The sequence below is a fragment of the Dermacentor silvarum genome, chromosome 8 (assembly GCF_013339745.2).
Source record: "Dermacentor silvarum isolate Dsil-2018 chromosome 8, BIME_Dsil_1.4, whole genome shotgun sequence".
Classification (NCBI taxonomy): Eukaryota; Metazoa; Arthropoda; class Arachnida; order Ixodida; family Ixodidae; genus Dermacentor; species Dermacentor silvarum.
In genome coordinates, this window is record NC_051161.1 from 314888 (window position 1) to 336099 (window position 21212).

At 49.5% G+C, this 21212-nt stretch overlaps 1 protein-coding gene across 1 annotated transcript in view; it reads left to right on the forward strand.

Moving 5' to 3' along the window:
* The first annotated feature begins 6915 nt into the window (after window positions 1–6915).
* The window catches only part of LOC119461913 (uncharacterized), a 42539-nt gene continuing 28242 nt past the window's right edge, over window positions 6916–21212 (forward strand). Inside the window, exon 1 of the mRNA XM_037723280.1 lies at window positions 6916–7299. Coding sequence (XP_037579208.1) covers window positions 6916–7299 — 384 coding nt within the window. The remainder of the gene's footprint in view (window positions 7300–21212) is intronic.

Below are 21212 nucleotides of genomic sequence, written 5' to 3' on the forward strand. Positions count from 1 at the left end.
CCACTGGTCCAGGGTCAGTACGATTTGGGCCTCATCTTCCTGGTCCGCTTCCTCCTGCAATGGTTGAGGTAGACGGCTTAGAGCATCGGCATTGCACATGAATTTTCCAGGCTTATGTTGTAACCGATATCGGTAGGCCCCGAGTATGATGGCCCATCGCTGAATGCGGGCAGCGGCCATAACCGGCGTTTGCCTGTCCGCTCTTAGGAGACCCAACAATGACTGATGGTCAGTTACCAGTGTGAATTGCCTGCCCAGCAGATAATATCGGAATCTCGTGACACCGTAGACAAGAGCCAATGCCTCCCGTACTATCTGTGAATAATTCTTTTCTGCGGCAGTAAGCGTCCGAGATGGGAATCCTAGGGGCTGATACTGTCCTTCAATTCGATGGAGTAGGGCCGCTCCCACACCGTAGAGTGACGCATCACACTCCAAAAATAGCGCTCTTCCTGGGTCGAAGTGAGTCAGCACCGGAGCGGAACACAAAGCGGCTTTAGCTTCCCGGAATGCATCATCTTCAGGCCCGTCCCCCCCAAGACCATTTTGATTTCTTTTCCAGAAGTCGGTATAAGGGGCTGAGAAGCGTGGACAGATTAGGCAAGAATTTGTTATAAAACGTAAGCATGCCCAAAAAGGACCGCAGCTCCGTAACATTCCGAGGAGCCGGAGCCAGCTTAATTGCCTCGACGTTCTTCTCCGACGGGTGCAAACCTGCCGCGTCAATTCTATGTCCTAGATACGTAACGGACGCCTCGCCTAGTCGGCACTTGTCCGCCCGGAGCTTGATGCCGTATTCTCTGAAACGCTGTAGAACTGCTTGCAGGTTCGTATTCGGCTTATCATTCGCATCTGCTATTAGGACGTCATCTAAGTATGCTTGAACCCCTGGAAGGCCTTGCAGAACATACTCAATGGTTCTTTAAAAAATTGCAGGTGCGGATGCAATTCCAAATGGCAGTCGATTATAACAGAAGGTGCCCTTGTGAGTGTTTATAATGGCCAATTTACGCGAATCTTTGTCTAGAAGAATTTGGTTGTAGGCATCCCGTAAATCCAAGATGCTGAACTGCTGTCCACCGCGAAGCGTAGCGAAAATGTCGTCAACTACGGGTAAGGGATATCTTTCCATTTCACAGACTGGGTTCAGGGTTACTTTAAAATCACCACAGATGCGAACTGTCCCATCGCTTTTCAATACGGGAACTATCGGGGTTGCCCATTCTGCATAGGAAACAGGCGAAATAATGCCCCTGGCCACGAGTCGGTCTAACTCGGCGGAGACCTTATCTAGCAAAGCGAATGGAACGTTTCTTGCCTTGCAGAACCTTGGTGTTGCTCCGTCTTTTATATGCAGCCGTGCGGGTGGCCCCTTGATGAGTCCCACGCCGTCCATGAAAAGGTCAGCATAACGGTCCATCACAGGTGCAGCTCCTTGACTCTCCAGCTTCACTTCGGCTGACTGCGACACGATGTGAAGAAGCGGCGCCCCTTGTATCTCAAGTTTCTGCAATAATTGTCACGGCTGCAAAGGCTAGGACCTTCGCAGTTTAACACTACGAGATTGCAGTCAACTGTCACTGACTTATAGGAAGCTTGCATTTGCAGAACGCCAAGCACTGGTAGCTTTCCAAGATAACATGAAAGGGTTAACGCAGCCTCACAAAGCGGTGGCCACTTATGACGATGGGCTTCGTATACTGCTTTGGGCACCACGCAGACAGGCGAGCCTGTGTCGATTATCATCTCCAGTGAAATTCCATTCCACGTGACAAGCTTCCGTAGGGGCAGAACCATACATTCATCACTTTTTACTGACCAAATTTGCAATGTATTGCTGCCGCTATCTTCACTTTCCGCTGAACATTCGGTTATCGCCAAGGTTCGATGAAGGGAAATTGTTCGAGAGCATACTCGCGCCAAGTAACCTTGTCGCCCGCATTTGTAACATCGGCGCCTTCGCAGCGAGCACGCAATGGCTTGATGCCCTGTCTGCCACAGCAGTTACATTGGTGCGATAACATGCTCGGCTCATTCCTTATTATTGCGGGTTCCCCTTTCCGCTGAAAGTTGATCCCACCGACGGCGTCACCTTGCCTGTCCATCTGTTGCGAACCTAGCTCTGCGCTTTCTGCTGCTAGAGCAAGTGCTTCGGCTTCCGCAAGAGTCAAGTCCTTCTTCGCTAGCAGCTGTTTCTGCAAGTTTTTCGACCGCACTCCGCAAACGATGCGATCCCTCAGCATTCGCTGCAACATCGAAGAGAAGTTGCAGTTATGGGCTAGCCTACGAATCTCGACGATAAACGCCTGCATAGACTCTCCTTCTTGTTGGTTTCGATGGAAGAACTTGAAACTAATTGAATTGAATTGAAACTTGAAATGAAATTGAAACTAATTAATTGAATTGAAATTTTGAATTTAGGTTACATTACGGCACATCTTGCAATTTACGAATTGCAGGCGGTGAGTTTGCAAGACGTATCCACTTGAAATTAATTTTCAGGATCACCAGTTTCTATATATTATTCCCCAAAGTGTGGGACGAAATACATGGACGTTCCAGTTACTTTTGTGCTTAATTGCATAAAGGAGCTTTTTGTAAAAAAATTCACCGACAATTATGATACTCCCTAATGCGAAATTTGAGCGCAGATCTATACGTATTTTCGTTTCGCGATATATTGGCTGGCTCGGACAATAAAACGGAGCTAAGTGTGGCGCGACTGCTTCGCTAATCGGGAGATCGCAAAGCGTAGGCGCGATTCACAGCAGCCGCCGCGGACCTTCGCTCATGGAGCGCATTGTTTCCGTATGTGGTATCGTTGGACGCGCTCGCCGCATTCCATCGGTGAACAGACGACGGCTCGATACTCCGGCGCCATCTTGTAGCGGTCGTCGCCAGTCTTGCGCGGCAGTACGCTCATCCTACACGACTGCCATAGCGCACCGCATAAAACAAGCCTGCCGCCACCTGCGGGATATTTGACGTGTACGTATTTTCGTACACTGGACACCAGGTCACAACATGAGTGGAGCGGGGAATAGGGCGGCCAATGAGGCTGCAGGCGAGAAAATTGGAGAGGACCGCCATCGCAGCCTTGAAGTGAGCCCACCATTGCTGGACCACTCCTATAGCTCCCCGTCATCCGTCGCTGTACCAGACCACCAGATTGCCCGACTGAAGCACGAGAGGAAGGCTCTAGTACGGGAGTCCATTCTTCCTCCATTGCCGCTCGCCTTCCCAGAGCAGCCCAGGTTCTCATCCACAAAGCAAGAGCTAAGGCATCCATTACACCGGATGTTCTGAGCAAGAGGAGAGGAAAAAAAGGTGGGATTCCCCAACTGCCCAGCGATCAACGTCGATCTCAAACATCTGATCTGATCCAGCCACAGCCAACCTCAGGGACGAACACACCCGACCTCTAAGGGTGGCGTCGTACGAAGACTGTGTCGCACCGCAAAGAGACGCCACCAGAAGAATTAACGCTTTGCTGTCCTTTGCTAAGGACAGCAAAACGCTCTGTAAAAACGCATAAGGAAGGAATGCCATTCAGGACGATTGTGACTGAGCAACATTCATGGCAAGTAGCCCTCTCTAGATGTCTGCAAAAGCACCTCAAGTTGCTTCAAGTGAATGACCCTTATCTTGTCGCCAATTCGGAAAGTGTCTTAGATTACCTTTCCAAGTGTGAGTATCCCCAGCAGCCTCTGTACACCTTTTCTATCGATGTTGTAGATCTGTTTTATTCGATCCCGCAAAGCCAACTTGTATGCGCTGTTCGAGAAAGCATCGATGACTTTGGTCCCGTTACCTTTCAGAATTCCACTGGTTTGTACATCGACAATTTTATTGAATTGTTAACATTTTACCTGTCATCTACCACAGTCGATTTTAATCATAACCCTGTCCTTCAAGAGGAGGGGATTTGTATTGGTTGATGTATTGCCCCTGTACTAAGTGATCTCTTTTTATCGTTTTGTGACAAGCGTATTTCTACGTGCCTTGACACCGCTTGCGCAATTTTTAGGTATGTCGATGACTACTTAGTTATCCTGAGGGATGTACGACCTGACACTTCTGAGGAGCTTGTGAAACAAGTGCTAGGTATTTTTGAAGCTTGTGGCAAAGGGCTCCAATTCACTTTTGAGTTACCTGTAGAGGGATACCTCCAGTTTCTTTATGTTTGTATCATGATGCATGACGGTCAGGTTTGCTGGAGATACCATCCACGGTCCAAAAAACCAGTTCTAAGCTTCAATTCGGCCCATTCCAAGATTGTGAAAAGGGGTATTGCAAAAAACTGCATGCGCGCTGCTCTCAAAAAATCTTGCGACCATCAGGTTGCGTGCAGCCTTCAGCTCCAAGTGCTACGCCTGCACAATGCTGGCTTTTCCGCGGAATTGCTAGCTTTCCATTGCAGGAAGCCTGATTAAAGAAACCAATTCGGGGAATTTGACAAGCCACAATCAGCCTGAGCCGCTATTCTGGACATTCCGCCATTTTCTTCGAGGCGTGACGTAGGCGCGACGCTTACAAAATGGCGCTGATGGCCCCGTTTTGCTTTCGTAACGTGACGCAAATTTGACGTTTCGCCTAAGAAACTGTAATGTAGGAATTGAACCTAGCGTTCTTGATAAAGGAAAACAGTTTTCCTCCCCAGTAAAAATAAAGCAGCTAGCTCAAAGCGTACGATTATTCCATCAAAATCGTTTCTCGCTTCCGTCGTCTGCATGCGCACAGGCTGTCGTCTGCTTGATTAGCTAGGATGCGTGTCGTCTGGAAACGGAATGAGTCATCGTATATTGGTGCCCACGCGCTTGCCTTCTACCTTAAGACAACATACGCGACCTACTAGTGATGATGAGCGCACGCTCTAGGCCGCGTTATCGCTATCTCGTGAAACGCAAGTGACTCAGCCCGACTCGTCTGGCTGAGAAGCGGCCGAATATCATCGATAGCGTTGCGCGCGCCACAGGTATTCGCTTGCGCGACGTAATTAAGCGCCGGCACTGCCATCTCTTGTTCACTTCGCTGCTTGCTCGCACCGCGAGAGGAAACTTCAAGACGCCGCCTTGCGTACATTTATTTTTATAAATTAAAAAGTCGCCATTGTCATAGCCTTTGATGACGCGAAAAGACATTAATATTGATTACAATACAAACGCAGTGGCGAAAAGTGCAAAAAGTCGCAAGAAGTTTGCTAGTTTCAACCAATATTATTTCAAATAAACGTGTTATTAATAAAAATGATGGTTCAAAACACAAATGCCAACACCACCCAAGAGCGATGCAAATGCTATGAGCACGCGTTGTGAGCAAAAGATTTCCATGGCCCCAAATGACAGGGAAAATGCGGCGATACGCATGCCTCTCGACTGCCATTGCATATGGCCGTATGGCCGCTCATTACCATAATTCGCGCGACTCGTCGCACCACAAATTATGGCGGAAAATCTCTGCAATGGCGGCCCAGCGCAACGTCACCCAACGTCAAATTGACGTTTACGAAACAGCCCTTCCTGTGACACTCCTCACGACATATTCCTTCAGCCAATGAACAAGCTGACATGCCGGCTATCTTGGAACGCCACCACATATTCGCGAAATTGCAGATACATTGCACGGGCTTCTGCACGCTACCGTCCACTTTCTTTTTAAAGCGCTAAAGTCGCAATATAGGTGCCAAGGAACACAAAAAAGTATTAGTCGATAAAACTTGCAGCTTCACGTCACGTTTCGTCATTCTGACGAAAACGCAAAATTGCATTTTGCAAAACTTCCGTTTCCCGGCCCAAATTTCAAAACACGTGACCTCTGAACAGCCAATGAGACAGCCAAGATGGCGGATAATGGCGGCCATGCAGCCGCCATGCGTGTCCAGAATAGAGCCCCTGATCACAAAAAGGCGCGGCCTGTGATTTTGCCCTACGTTCATGACTTGTCCCACCGCCTCAAGAAGGTTGCGGGGAAATGTGGCATCCCGGTCGCCTTTTCGGCACCTGGTAAGCTGGCACGTATGTGCAATGCCGTGAATGGCACGTCCAAGGCCGACTGCACAACAAAGCACACGACCCGTTTCATGGAGTGCAGAGTGGGCGTAGTGTACCGCATCCCACTTTCTTGTGGTAGATGCTATGTCGGCCAGACCGGCCGCTGCGTCAACGACAGATTAGGGAGCATCGCGCGGCTGTTAACTCATTGGCGGGGGGCGGACATTTGGCAGATCACTCTAGGCGGTGCACTGCCGCCTCATGCAAGCCTGACTTTGAGGGCACACGTGTCCTGCGCAGTTTTTCGACACAGCAAGCAAGGGAGATCTTTGAAGCCCTGTGTATCAATACCGAAGCTAATAAATGTGTCAGCGCACCTTCACTGGCCTTGCAGGCAAAAGAAAAAACGTATCTAAAGCGAAACGTGAATTTCTTTCGCTGATAAATCTGCCTGATGGATTTTGTATTTTTCTGCGGTGGTATATATGCTGCTGTTTATGTCATTAAACCTTCAGTTAGATGTCTAGCACCCGTCCAGTGTAATTGACTCTTCTTTGTGTTCCCGTCCATCTGCGCTAGTTACGATGTCTAAGTTCAGTTACAACCAACTAGCCCAATTTTATGCTTTAAATAGGCATCCTTCCTTTCACCTGATCCCTTACCCCTATCTTAGGCCACGGGCTATCCGTTCTAATAAAACTTTCAATCAATTTTCGATCTTTTCACACTTTCGCCATACCCTCTGTTGAAGATCATTTCTGACAGGCGGCGATGGGCGGGAGAATAAGAAAAGGAGGAAGAGGGATGGCACGAGCAATAGAATTACAGATGGAAAGCTTGGGCTAGTGTTCGGGTCTTTATTACGCGACATTTCTTTTGGTGCCGAAAAGCCCCGGTAATCGCCCTTCCAAGACTTTTAGCTTCGATGGCATCCGTAGAGAAGCTGCGCAAGAACCGTGGCGTCGTCAGGGCCAGCGTCACGAACACTATTACGCTCCTGACCGATGAACTGCAGGTCTCCGTTCCCGATGCCTCCCAGTTGAACTCTCACGTTACCTACCTTGTTCAGAAGAACGCGGAGCTCGGCAGCCTCGACAAGCAAATCTTCGACGCCACTGACGACGACGCTTACGAGGAAAAACTCGAGGCAGCAGCCGAATGCGACCGAAAGGTCTCTTACGCGGTGTCCCAAGCGCGGTTCTTTCTTCGAGAGCTTGCGAAGCAAACGACGACGACGAGTGCCTCAAGTCTGGACGCAACTCCACCGAAGGCCGACGCCGGTAGTGACCGGACCTCAGCAGAAAATGAGGCTAGTGACTCTTCACCTCGCATACTAACAGAGACAATAACTCCCAGTCACGGGACCGTGCCGCGTCATCGCACAGTGGTCCTGCCGAAACCGCAAATTCCTACGTTTTCACGCGCACTTCGCGATTGGCAGTCCTTCTGGGATCACTTTAGTGCCACCGTCCATCTGAACACAAAGCTTTCGCCCATAGAGAAATTGAAGTACTTATCTTATTGACTGACACAGCCAAGAGAGCAATCGACTGACTGAAGAAAATTATAGCATTGCCATCAAAATTTTGACAGCGATTTGGTCGATGCGACTTGCTCATCAACGAGCATGTTGACCACTTTCTCGCCTTGTCACCAGTCAAGTCTTTGGCAGAGGAAAACTTCGGCTGCTCTACGACAAGGTCCAGTTTCGGCTCTCCGCATTGACCGCTTTGGGCGTCTCATCTGATCAATACAACGTAGTCCTCAACCGCGTGCTGATGAAGTGCCTGCCCGACTACCTCGCTATACTCATCGCCAGAAGTCTAAGGAAACGTCGCAGGACACGTCAGGTGACATGAATCCTCAAGAGAGAGCTCGGCAGGCTGCATAAGTGCTAAGTTTTCTGCGCGTCCAGATTGAGATAAGAGAGGAGGGCAGGCCAGGGCGCGGGGCTTCAGCATCCTCACGTTTCCTAACTGAAGATGACGTCCTACCAACCCTAGTACTAATAGGACAACAGCTGCCGACGGCGTCTGCGCTTGCCACCGAGTCTGTTGCAGTTACGGAAGAAGCGTGCCCCTTATGCAACAGTTGGTCGTCATACCATCGCGGAATGCAACGTCCAACTTTCTGCGGATGAAAAAAAAAATGGCTTGGTTGCGCAGTATTCAATATTGCTACCGTTGCGGCAGGATCAATCACGTGGCACGTCTTTGCCGACGGTCGCGCAGCATCATGTGCAAGGTCGATCCAACTGGTCGCGAAGCTTCGGGCGAAAAGTGGTGCAGAACAAATTGTCACCGACATCAGCAAGGGTGGTTATGGGAGCAGCGATTGAGGCGCGACTATGTTTGGAGGGAACAAACATTGGGAAAGACAAAAGCGTTTTTTAATTACAGCGATACACAGTTAGATTCATTCAACGAAAATAAAATTCGTAATCAATTTTATATATGCATGGCGAGAAAAGAACAACTCTATTTTACTTGATCATTATCAATAAATACCTTTTTTCAGCGCCCACCGCACGAGCGCCCACCGATAGCGGCGGGCGTTGACGCCGCTATCATAGAGTAACATACGGATTACAAGAGTGGCCACTCGAGCCTAAAAGCGGCCGAGCTACGCAGCTTCATGCCGCCCGCTAGAGGGCAATACAACACTCACTGTCTCCAAGGGAACGCGCGTACTACTTATCTATTGCAGTAACTTTTCTATAGTGCACTATACGTCTACTTGTATATGTGGCTGTAGACGTAGACGTTATCAACGGGATCAGCCGGCCGTGAGTGCTGGATGATAAGACTAGTATAAAAAATAACGCATCGCTACAAAATATCGGCCATGGTGTGATCAGGCAAGGCGACGCTACAAAAGATGTGCGATAACGTCTGCGTGGTCTTTGCTGGATTCGCCTGCCAGAACATGTCTGTCTGCTTGGCTGCTGCTTGGTAAGAAGGCCTTCATTACGTTCTTTTTTCCCTTCATTACTTTGCAAATTGCTTATGTATTTGTCACTTCAGCCGTAAGTTGACATTTGTGGCATTGTGCTGTTCGGCGCAGAGAGCTTTTTGTGTTCTTCACTTCGCGCATGGTGTTCGTGGATTGCTTCATATTATGTAAGAAACAGCAATTTGAAATGCTGCGCGGCACGTTTGCGAGAAAATGGTTTCTTGGCGCAAGAAAGTGAGTCGGCACACGCTGGTATACGTAGTCTGAATTCAATGCACGTGTGTGCAATTGTGTGAAAGAATGCAGTTATTCTTAGGATCGTTATTCGTGGCGTGCGCAGATTTCTTGAACACTTTGTTACGAGCGCAATTAGAGAGAACTTGCGAATTGAGAAGAATGTTTGTAAGCTGTGGCTACGACGTATTCTGAATAAACACTCCTGCCTCAGTAGCGCATGCATGGCACCGAAGGTTGCTTTTGTTTTTTAGCTGCGACAATTGCGCGTGACGCTTTTCGCGAAAGGGCGATCTGAAGTACGTAGGTGAAAATTTGTGCGAAGGCGGGAGAGAAGACATAACCAGTACTTTTTATTGCGATAGCAATTATATGGACACTCAAAAGCAGATTTCTGCCGTCGGCGTCGCCGTCGCCGTGAGGTTCCATATGACGTCAATGGAGATGAAATCGTCGCCGCGCGCCGCCGAACGCTGTATGTGCGAGTGAAAGGGCACGAGGGACGCGCTCTTTCACGGGGAGTGAACGCACGGCGGAGAACAAACGCGCGTTCTGCGCCGTGCTTCCTTAAGGGCTGCAGAAGTAGGCGTCTCTTTCCTCCTTTACAATCACCATATTATTAGATCAAAAGCGCCTTCTTCCGACGCGCGAGAGGCCGTGGGGGAGGGGGGGGGGAGGGGGAGGGAAGGGAGGTGACGTTTAGCTGCGGCACCAAGTGCCTATTTATATCAGAGACTCCGGCAACAGTCACAACGCCGCAGGCATTTTGAGCGAACGCGGGCAAAACGCCGACGGCGTCGACAACAGTTCTGCGCGTTGCCAGTGCTGCTGCATGTCCAAGTTTATACAGCTGATAAAGCTAATATCATTACTCCGTATAGCTCTCTACAAATTTGCTATCGCAATTGATGCTTCGCCTTTCAGGTGAAACTGCGACAACTTTTTTTTTTTCAGGTCATGCCGACCAAAGTCAAGTACTACGGGAATTACTGCTGTGTTGCGTGGTGCAGTAACAACGGCAGGACAGGGAGAGAGCGTGGTTGGCTGGCCACTGCAGTGAGCAGCCTTCATTCCTTGTTTGCTATGCAGCCCGAAACTACCACTTAATAAGAAAGGTTAGGCTTCAAAGGACGAGCGTTGTTTTCCTCTTTAATGCTAATGCCGTCTTCTGCAGTTTTACTGTTCTGTGGGGTTTTTCATAATATCGCCGTTTATTCCTTTCGTGAAATTTATTCTCAACATGTTGCAGCTGTATTGGCATGTCTCTCATTGTGCAGTGCACCCATCTTTTTGTGCTTGCGTTCATCGAACGTTGCGAAAAAAAAGTGTACATGTACTTACTGAGAATGACTGAAAAATAAAGTTTCGTGTCTTCCAACACTTGTCATGTTTATTTAAAGTGCTTGCATAAACACACAGTGGCATCGTGTGCTTGCTGCTCTGGCGGTACAGCTTACACGAAGCTACTCGATGCATGCAAGTAACGCGTTAAAATAATCAAAATATAGTCATAATATTCGCAACTCAAATGAACTGCAGGGGGCGCTGCGAAAACTGGCCGCGTCTGGCTACACTGCGCAACATGGCGGCTATACGGAGGTCCCCCCGTCGCCACAACCGCTGTGTTGGATGTACAGTACACTGTAGTTTGATGATTTTCGTGCAGTGTGATGCCGGTTTGCGCTGTTTTGTGGAACGAAAGCGAGGAGCTTACGCCGGCCAAATCATTTTAGCCGATCTGAGAGAGGCACAGTGGGTAATGAGGCTGAAGTGGTCGCACGGTGTGTGCAAACATCTGGCGTGACAGCGGACCCGCACGAGATTCTGATTCTTGAACCCATTGGTCCTGGAACCGAAGTGCTCGTGCACTGTTGGATGGCCGGAAAAGTACAAGCACGTTTCTGCTGCTTTGAGTCACTTTTAAGGCGTGGATAGATAGTCCGGTGTTTCGAGTGTGCGAGACGGCGGCCGGCGAAGTTGAATACGTCACGCTGGCCTCGCCAGGATTGCCGAAATATTACAACCTGCTCACTTTGGTACGGTTAACATGGCCCGCAGCAGCGCACCGACTTGCTCGATCAGCTGTTGCCGCTGTAAATGCGGATAAATGCGCAGCCGGCGCGCACTTTCTCATTGTTGTTGCCACATTTTCGTTCGGCGAAGGCGCAAACTCTGCACGCTCTTTTCAGTCCAGAGAGCAAGCGAACCTAAAATCAAGCTTTGCACTTTATCGCCAGCATGCACTACGAATCTGTGGCGAACCATTTTTTCTCTTGTAGAGAACAAAACGATAAATAAGAAACTGAAAGATCTGCTTACTACAATAAAAACACATTTGCACACCATGTACATGTATGGCTTGTGCTGCGTGGCCTGACCATGATTGATTACTCCCCGCTGTCTACGAACATGTCGCTTATGGCTGCTGTGTACTAATGAAATAAAACAAATGTATCTGTGTAAATTAATGTTAACTAAGCTACTGCATTATGAATCTAATTAATTTTTCATGTTATTCTATAATTTACGTAGCCTGCACTTTAAGTGGCCAAAACTGTGTTCGCCTCTGAACTGCCAATTTCCTTCAGACACTGATAAGAGATACAATTGCTTTGATAATTACGCATTTTCAAATGAGCGCCTACTAATTTGCACTAGTTACACGGGTAGCGTGTCCAGGTCGCAAGGAAGGCGTACCGCTATGCCATCCCGTAGTTATTTTACACGCTGGCGCGTACATGTGTTTACATAGAACGATTTACCGACGTTACCAGGGAGTATCTGAAACTCCGATGTAACGATTTTCGCTGATGTACCATACTCGGTAGTTCCACGTTGTGCGCCGCATGTATCCGATATAACAGCTTTAATGAAGGAAAGCTTGAGTACCGCGGCGACATTTGCATCATAAACTGCATTACCACGCCGGCTATCACATGAAACTGCATGTTGCAGCAATACGCTGAACGTTATCACGATGGCAGTAACAACCTCAACGCAAACTTCCTGAAGTTCGCTATAGCGCTTTACTGCAAACATAGTACAAGCAACAGTATCGCGTTCTCTTCACACGAACAACAAACCGAAACTCGGCTGAAAAAAAAAAAAAAGAACTTTCTCGAGCAAGACGTTGCGAACATAACAATTGCCGTTGTCGCAGCTTATGATAAGATTCGCAATCCATGTGGCTCTTCGACGCCGCAAAACTGCAAAGCGCAGCATAATTCCACGGCCGTGCGGAGTTTCGTTGATGGTGACGCGCACCCGATCGCAGTGCGAAGGCTACGGACGGAGCGTCTGCTCCGACGCTCCGACCTCCATACGAGGTTTCCGGCGCTCGCCGCTAGGTGTCGCATGAATTGCTGGAGTCGCGAATAGCCTCCGGGACGAGCACTCGCACGGAAGCAATCTTGGAGGCCGTGTACATTTTCTAATCGCCAGAAAATAGACTTCGAGATTAGTCTTCCTGCAGTCCCAATCTCTGAGTCTGCGTAGATTCCACACACCCGCTAGGTGCGCTGCAAACCAAAATCGGCTAAAATCCCTATATAAGAAAAGTACCGCCATCCTTTGATAAACGCCGCTTCTCTCTCTCCTGTATCTCCGATTGGACGATGATAGCGCGCGCTTTTCACTTCTTTATATTTTCTTTTTTTCCGCCTCGGAGCCATGTTGAAAGTCCTCTGCGCAGTCGCCGGCGGCGGCGGCGGCGCGCGCCCGGCCTGAAAGCTTCAACGTGGACTTTCTAGGTGTGCCACCGTCGACTTAGTTTCGCAAGCAAAAAGTAAAGAAAAAAGCAAGCGCTTTAGGAGAGGAGGCGGCGGAGGAAAGAGTAGATGGCGGTACTTTTCTTTTCGTAAAATCTGCCGCAGGGGCCTATGGAAGTGTCCTCTCTTATCCTTGTATGTTACTCTATGCCGCTATCACTTGCAATGCAATGCAGCTCTTGAAGTGGGCAGAAAGGCGCGCTCGTGAAGTTCCCCCTCACATGCTGTTGTTACAATACGCCCCCCTCACATGTTGCGTGTCGACGTTTGTCTGACTTTGGTGACGCGGGTAGATTCATTGTTTCTTAACCTGTTCAGTCAAAAGTAGTGAGTTGCGACAGCCAGATAATTGTTTACTATAGTTGTTTTCGTGGGACAGCGCTTGCCGACGGGCTTGGCGTCCAAGGAAAGAACGAGGACTCTACGCCCAAAGTGTTCGTTGGCCTCCAAAGAAAGTACGTTCCGTGCAGCGATGCAATTTCGACACCCGTACGGCTGAACTTGTCCTGCATCGCTTTCCGCGCTGAAAGCTCGAAACGCCCATCAAGTCGAATGGCGGGACATGTGAATATACAGCTCTAATGGCAGGCCTTCGAAAACAAATTTCGTGCCTTCGAGAACAAAATGACGTCACTTCTGTTTTTAACGGATATGATGTCAAATTATTTTTTCTTCCGCCGGAAGTGTTCCCTCCTCACACAGATGGCGCTAAGCCCCATGAACCACTAAAACCCCTATATATAAAAAGTAGCGCCATCCACTTCCCTCCTCCTCCGTTCCACTATCGCGCTCGGCGTGACCAGGGCGATCGAGGCGCGATATCGACAGTGGCGCCGCCTGCGTCGGGCCTGCCGTGGCAGACGACAGCTAACGCGCTACCAGACAAAATCCGAGGAAAACTTCGATCGCGCCCTGCGGAGAAGTTTTTGAGGCGCGATTTTGCTTCGTCAGTCAGTAACTGGTCTTAATAATGCCGTTTTGGAAGTAGCAACGCGACGATGCGAGACGGCGCAAATATCAAGTGTGCAACAAGCGTTTGCGCACGCCGGATGGTAAACAAAAAAAGCCTTTTGCCCTCACCTTGTCGGTTGCGGCAACTTAAGGCGCAGCAGCATGCCATCACAATGAAGTTCTTGTCCCTAACACGTTTGATCCGCTTGTGCGTACAGCACTTTCGTTGCACAGGCCCGACAATGGCAGTCGGAGCGCACTAGAAAGAAAAAAATAGACAAAAGTGCAACGCGTGCTTCCACGTGACACGGATTGGCCAATGGATGATAAGTGGTTCTTGAGGGAAAGGGAAAGGTTGGCGCTATCTTCTGCAGCCCTTGAGGGAGCACGGCTCAGCGCCAATGGGGGAGCGGAGGAGGCTGGGGCGACAGGAGGCGGCAAGGAGGAAACGCCGGGGTGAGCGCGGTGGCGGCAAGATCTAAGAATGGCGCTACTTTTTATATATAGGGGCTTTATGAACCACAGATGAACCGCCATGTTTTGAACGTATAGGCTTCTATGGAAGCTTCGCTACCAGCAGGGGCGTAGCCAGAAATTTTTTTTTTTTTTTTTTTGGGGGGGGGGGGTTCACCGGCCCGACCGGGGGGGGGGGGGGGGGCAAGCTTCTGCTTTCCTCTAGGTCACGTGATCGATAATAAATGTCGGTAGTTTAAGCACACTCTATACATTTATATCAATGACATGGGACCCCCCCTCGCGTGTGCGTGTGCTTGTGAAGAAATTAAGTAAAAAGTAAAGTAAGCCCAGTAAATACAGTAAGTACGACAGGTACAGTGGGCGTTTGGAGCAACGGTCTCTCATCGTGCCACTGAATGGACCAGTCTTCGAAAACGCATCATTGAGACGACCCGTGCGATCCGAGAAGACATCATTAATTGTTAATTTCCGTTAAGCGTAGATGGCGTCGTCCTCGTCGGGGCGAAGTGCGTTTCACAAGTCAAGGATGGCTATACGCGTGAAAATGCACGTGTGACCAGGCTATACCTACTCCCATAGCAATAGCTTGATCGCTGCGTCTTTGCGCTAGAAAACTTAAATACGCGCAAAAACACGTAAGGCTTTTTTTTTTTCTTAGCTTTCGTCGCCCTGCTCCCTCATACGAGAGGGTTGCATTTCCTGCGGCAAGTGCATGGGCCGCTGTGTCTTCCGCTGTGTGCGAGCGTGCAGCCGTCATTTGCCTTTACGTCAACAGATTCAGAATTGTACAGAATATTTCACCGCACAGCATAGATATGGCGTGTGTACGCATTTTAAGTAGTGCGTGCAACTCATTTCTGCTTCACTTTCGCCGGTGCAAACAGGAAGCGGCTTTGTACCTCACAGAATCTCGACTGATTGGTGGTGTACTAGTGATGCAGGAATGAGCTCCGGTATTGTTCAGTACATAGTGCACATAATCAATTTCTCAGGACGCGTGAACTCCGACTAGAACTGTCAGCGCCTGCAACAAGAGTTTACTTACGCTGTACTGCGCACAGCAGTAATTCATGCTTAACGGCTGTCTGTTTCGTGCATTCTATTGCGAGTCGGTGGAATTTCACTGCTGTCATCAACCCCTACGTGTGTACATTGCTGGTTTGGGATTCCACAACTGAAACAGCAACTACCAGCCTTCCGTAATTGCTGGTTTGTGATTCAACAACACAACAGTAATTACCAGCCTTCCGTAGGGGCGCAATCGCAAACAAGAGACGTTTCTCGCGCAGACTAAGCCTACGTTCACACTTGGGAAGCGGCAAGCGGGCGGAAAGGCCAAAGCGGCCGGAAAATTTTTTACGCGCCTGTCCAAGTTGTTCACATCTGTTTTGCTACCGCCGCGGCCGCCGCTGCCGTTTTCGTCCAGATCCATCTCGTCTGCGTACGTTTGTCTTGTCGGCGTGGTGGCGCTCATTATCGCACTATGTCGAGCGGTATGTTCATTCTTTGACCCACGTACCGTCATCAAAAGTGATCATTTTACGCAACTTCGCGTGTCATCTGCGACCTTCGGTAAATTCCTCGTTGGCGTTCCGTAATTCTCCGCACACGGGCGCGGTAGCGCTGAGTCACAGGTTGGTGCCTAGGCGTGAGAATATTTCTTTAATAGCTTTTATTTACAAGTTGTAATAACATTTCATCATTTCGTATTGTCGGCGCCTCCAGGACACCAAAGGGGCAACGGGAACACCACAGCTAAAACCCGGGCTGGCCCTTGTGTTGGGGCTCGCCAAAGCCTGCGCGTCCTACGTGAGACCTACGCTCCCAATCTATCGTCGCGACGAGAAAAGCACCCCGCGACTTCTGCAACATACCGTACACGTGCGAGGAGAATTATGGAGCGCCAACGAGGAATATTCTGCCTAACTATTGTCTGCCGTGGAAGTGGAAGAAGAAATGCCTTTTATACTTCTACCTACTTGTTTTCTAGAAATGGACAATGAATAAACGGAAGACGCGGACACCTCGGAAACGGCGGTGGTGGGTTCGTCTGGCTTTGCAAAAGCGCGAGAAGTTGGGTCACGCCAAGGCTTCGTTGCCGCACCTCCGGTCGCGCGACGTTGAATACTATCGCGAGTATTGCTGACAGTACGTTTTAATGCCACTCTTGTCGTAGAGCAAGGGCTAGTTCTTGATCGCGTCGATCAGCATTACAGCCTACACTTCTGGTGCCATGTTCAATTTTACGACCGGTTGTTTACATGCTAGTGTAGCTTGCAGTGAAGCAGAACGACTTTCCGCCGCGTTTCCGCTTCGCCATGGCGAAAAAATCGGCCCATGGCGAAAAAATCGGCCCGAGACTGATTTGGCTCGCAGCCTGTTTTTCTGCCTGTTTTGCCGCCTAGGCGGGCGGATTTTTACAAGATTTTGCCGCTCCCTACAGCTTCGAGACCAAGTGTGAACGTAGCCTAAGATCCTGCGTGAGCGCGGCCTAACCGGCACCTGAAGGGAAGCGGCGGAAATGTATACCGGAGATTTCGACCACCTGGGGTCTTTAACGTGCACCTAAATCTAAGTAAACGGGCCTCGAGCGTTTTCGCCATCATCAAAAATGCGGCTGCCGCATTTGTTGCTTCATTTGTTGCACATTTGTTGCTTCAGAATGCGGCCGCCACATTCTCGCCCAAAACTTCACAGAGTGTCAAAGCCTTGACAAACACCGTGACAGTTTTTTCCATATGCAGACATGATTCGCTGTAAATTACCAACCAAACGGAAGCGCCTAGGAATGAAATTGTGATAGTAGCACCGCTTTCATGAATTGTGTCAGCGCGAAGCGACGAAAACAAAGGGCGGGTAAGTGGGGGGGGTTGCGGAAAAAATTTCGGGGGGGGGGGGGGTTGAACCCCCCCCCCCCCCTGGCTACGCCACTGGCTACCAGGTATATTTACCTTGTCATGTGTAGCAAGTGCAATCGTCGCCATTTGACCATTCTATGCGATGGATATAACTATTTCTCTACCATGGGGAAAATATATAGATGTTTTTTGTATGCTGCGGCAGATGTTTTTTTTTTTTTATGAAGTAACTGCTGCACTCAATATTTAATGTAATACATCAACAGAAAGCAAAATGAACGCACTTTTCACGTATAAAAGTTTTATTAACAAGATGTATGTCATAAAAAATATAAATTGTTAAAATCAATATTGTGCGATAAAATTGAACAAAGTTTGTAAAGACACGCTTATATCTACTAAGAAACAAATGTTAGGAAAATTGAAATATACAAAATGTATTGCCGTCTATTAGGCACTATTTCCGAAAAAAATCAAAATTTTGCATTGAACAGGTATTTCGCCACAAAAATTTAACTGCAAGCACCACAGTTGGGCGCACCGGGCTGCGGCCGCCGATGTTCCGGGCTGGTTTGCGTCGTCGTCGCATTCAGACTAAAGTCCGACGAAAAGTCAGCGTCCTCTGACTCGCTTCTATACGATGTATTGATAAGATCAGCCGCAGAGGCAGCGGAATCGCGATATCTGCGATCTCCCGAAGCGCGTGCGCCGTTTCCGGAGCCGGACATTTTTGCGTTCCGCTTTGACGATCGCGAAACATCAGAGCCTACACTTCGGAGCACGCACAGCGAGTTGAAAAAGAGCTACTGCCAAGGGAAAATGTGTATTATATGCCCCATCATGCAATTGTCCGCCGAGGTGCTGTCACGACAAAGCTTTGTGTTGTGTTTGACGCTTCCTAACACGCGATTGGTCATCCCTGCCTGAACGACGTCCTCGTCAAGGGTATAAAGCTCGGCGTTGACATTGTGCACCTGCTACTCGTCTTCCATTTTCGGGAAAAAAAAATGTCACAGTTTCGCCCTAAGGGCGAAGCGATGAATGCGATAGCAACACAGCAATGTCATACGAAGTAAGGTGAGCGGCTTTCGTAGCAATATGAATTGTAGTAAACATGAGCTGATTAAGTAAGCAGGTGTGCTGCGGCGTATGTAGACCGACATGAAGAGAGACTCGATGACCACGAGAAGGCGCGTGTGAAACGGTGGTGTTGATGAGAAGCGCTTCCCGTGGGCAGCGCGTGCGAAGGGACACACCTGTAGCGCTGCACTGCCGACCCGGGCAGCATTGCATGTGTAGCGTGCGTTGGAAAATGTGGCCCGACTATTACTAACTGATTGAAGAAGCGTGGTGTGAGCGCGCACAAACATGAATAGATCACAATGAATGACTGCAGACAACGACCGTCAAAACGCTGGCAGCGAGCGGATATATACGCCGCAGGAGCGGGCGAAGGTACGTGCGGTCTATCGCTTCAACGGAAACTGAGCGGCGAATGCGCATAAAGGTCAGAGCCGTGTGGAGATAAGAGACGGTGCGGTCGAACGAACGCCGAGCGCGGTTGTTGGCAGCGTAGAAGTGCGCCCCTCCCCCTCCCCCCCGCTCCTTTCGGCGCTGGCTTCCCGCTTCCTTGCTTGCGCGTGGGAGAGATAAGAGACTGTGCGGACGAGCGACGAGCGCGGTTGTTGGCAGAGAAGTGCCCCCCCCCCCCCCCCCCCCCTGCTCCCTCCGGCGCTGGCTTTCCGCTTCCTTGCTTGCGCGTGGGAGATTGAGTGCGTTCGCTCTCCGTGATAGCGCGCGTCCCCACACGCTGCCTCTGGGGCATACGGCGCGCGGCGAAGATTTTATCTATACGGAACCTCACGGCGACGGCAGAAATCCGGTTGAAGTGTCCATATAATTGCTATCGCAATAAAAATAAATTAAGGGCAGCTTCATACTAGTGGTGCGAAGACTGGGCAAACAGCGAAGCTGGCGACCCCACCTAACTTTATCTCGTTTCGGCCAAGTTTTACAAGGTTATGCTTCGAGGCTCGGCCACGTTTTGCGCAAGATCATCCCGGAATGAACGACAGCCCAAGGAGCAACGAACACTCAGTCATTAAAGTATCTGGACGTTCAAACGCTTTTGCTCCCTTTTGCGGGCTAGTAGCTCCGTATCTTCTGCAAATCGCCGACGTTTCGCCGCCGCTTCGGCGGCGCGATACTCGGGATCGGACCGCAGCCGTCTCACTCGCTCTCGGGTAGCGGCGCGGCGGCTTTCGCGCCGCGCTTCCTCTTTTTCGGGAGTGACGCTCTTCGGCCGCCCCATCTTCGCGGCGATATGCTCGGCGCGGAGACGGCGGGGCTTTTGTGTCGCCGCGACGGCGACGCGGAGCTATATATCCCGTGGGTCCGCACAGTGACGTCACGGCTTAGCTCCGCCTCTGCGCAGCCGCGGCAACCACTCCGCACAGCGCGGTGACGTCATGGCTCGGGAAAGATAAGGCGCAGCGATGCGGCGCGCGCGATGACGTCACGGCTCACGCAGCTGTGGCGAGGCTCGGCGCAGCTGGGCCGAAGCGTTGCTAGGCGACGCATGGTGACGTCATCGCCAGGCGGAGTTTTGCGGCGTACACTCGACGGACCATCCTCGAGCTTAAACAGCTTCGCTAGTTCACAGGGGTATGTGCCATTACGCTTAGACCCTTTCTGCACTACCACCAGGATCGGCCCACATTTCGGCGTTACACTTGACGGCAAACGCCCAGGTTAAACAGCTTCGCTGTTAATAAAGTTGTTTACTACTACTTCCGATGTCACCCAGTCGTACGGTGCGGAAAAAACAGCGAATGTATTTTTTTAAGACAAGGCAGAAATTGGGGGTATTAAAACTAATTTTGATGGTAGTTTAAGAAAGAAGATGCAACTCTAAGTATTTTACACGCTTGCATGGAACGCGTCTCGCAATACGGCTTCTTTATATATAAATAATATAAAGCATACGGCGCGCGGCGAGGATTTCATCGCTGTTTGACATCATACGGAACCTCACGGCGGCGGCGACGGCGACGCCAACGGCAGAAATCCGCTTTGAGTGTCCATATAATTGATATCGCAGTAAAAATAAATGGGTTGGCCATATTGTGGATCCGATGCCAGCTGACGTGCCCACTGACTGAGAGCGGGTGCAATGAGGTTCTTATATGCGCATCCGCCGAAGTAGAGTGCGCTGTGTGCCGTGACGTCCAGGCTTCCTTGTAGAAATCCGGCGCGCTTACGTTGTCTCGAGCTCCATGTGCGAAGTTGTCGAAGCTTGTCAATCCTTGCGATATGCTGGCCTTCGTTGCCGCATAGAACAGAAGTATTCGCACGTAAAAAAGAAATGGGTTGGCCATATTCCGATGCCAGCTCACGTGCCCACTCCGTGTTATCTTTGGATGACCCGTGCCACGTCCGCAAGTCGGAAGAAATTGTCGACTTCATCAGTATAGCACAATCAGTTAAGTGCCTTTCCACAGATGCAAAAGAACGTTTTTACAGCGTTCCACAAGAAGCAGCTTTGCAAGCCGTTGAAGAATGCATTGACACCTACGGGGTAGTGAAGTTGCAAAATCATAGTGGATTGAGTGTTGATTCTTTTTTGAATATATTGTTATACCTCCACTCGCTGTTCGCTTTGTTTCAAGGACAAGTGATTTTACAGAAAGCCGGGATCTGTATATAGTCATGTTTAACCCCACTACTTTGTGACATATATATATATATATATATATATATATATATATATATATATATATATATGTCACAAAGTACTGGAGCTAAACATGTATTTCTAGCTAAGCGGGACAGGATTTTACAGAAAAAGCTACATAGCCTTGGAGCTGTCAGATGCTTCCGTTCCGTCGATGATTTTCTTTTTTTTTTTTTTTCCATATGACCACTTCGCAGATGTTACGAAAACAGAAAGTGTGGAAATGTTCAGACTGGCCCACCAAGAGCTG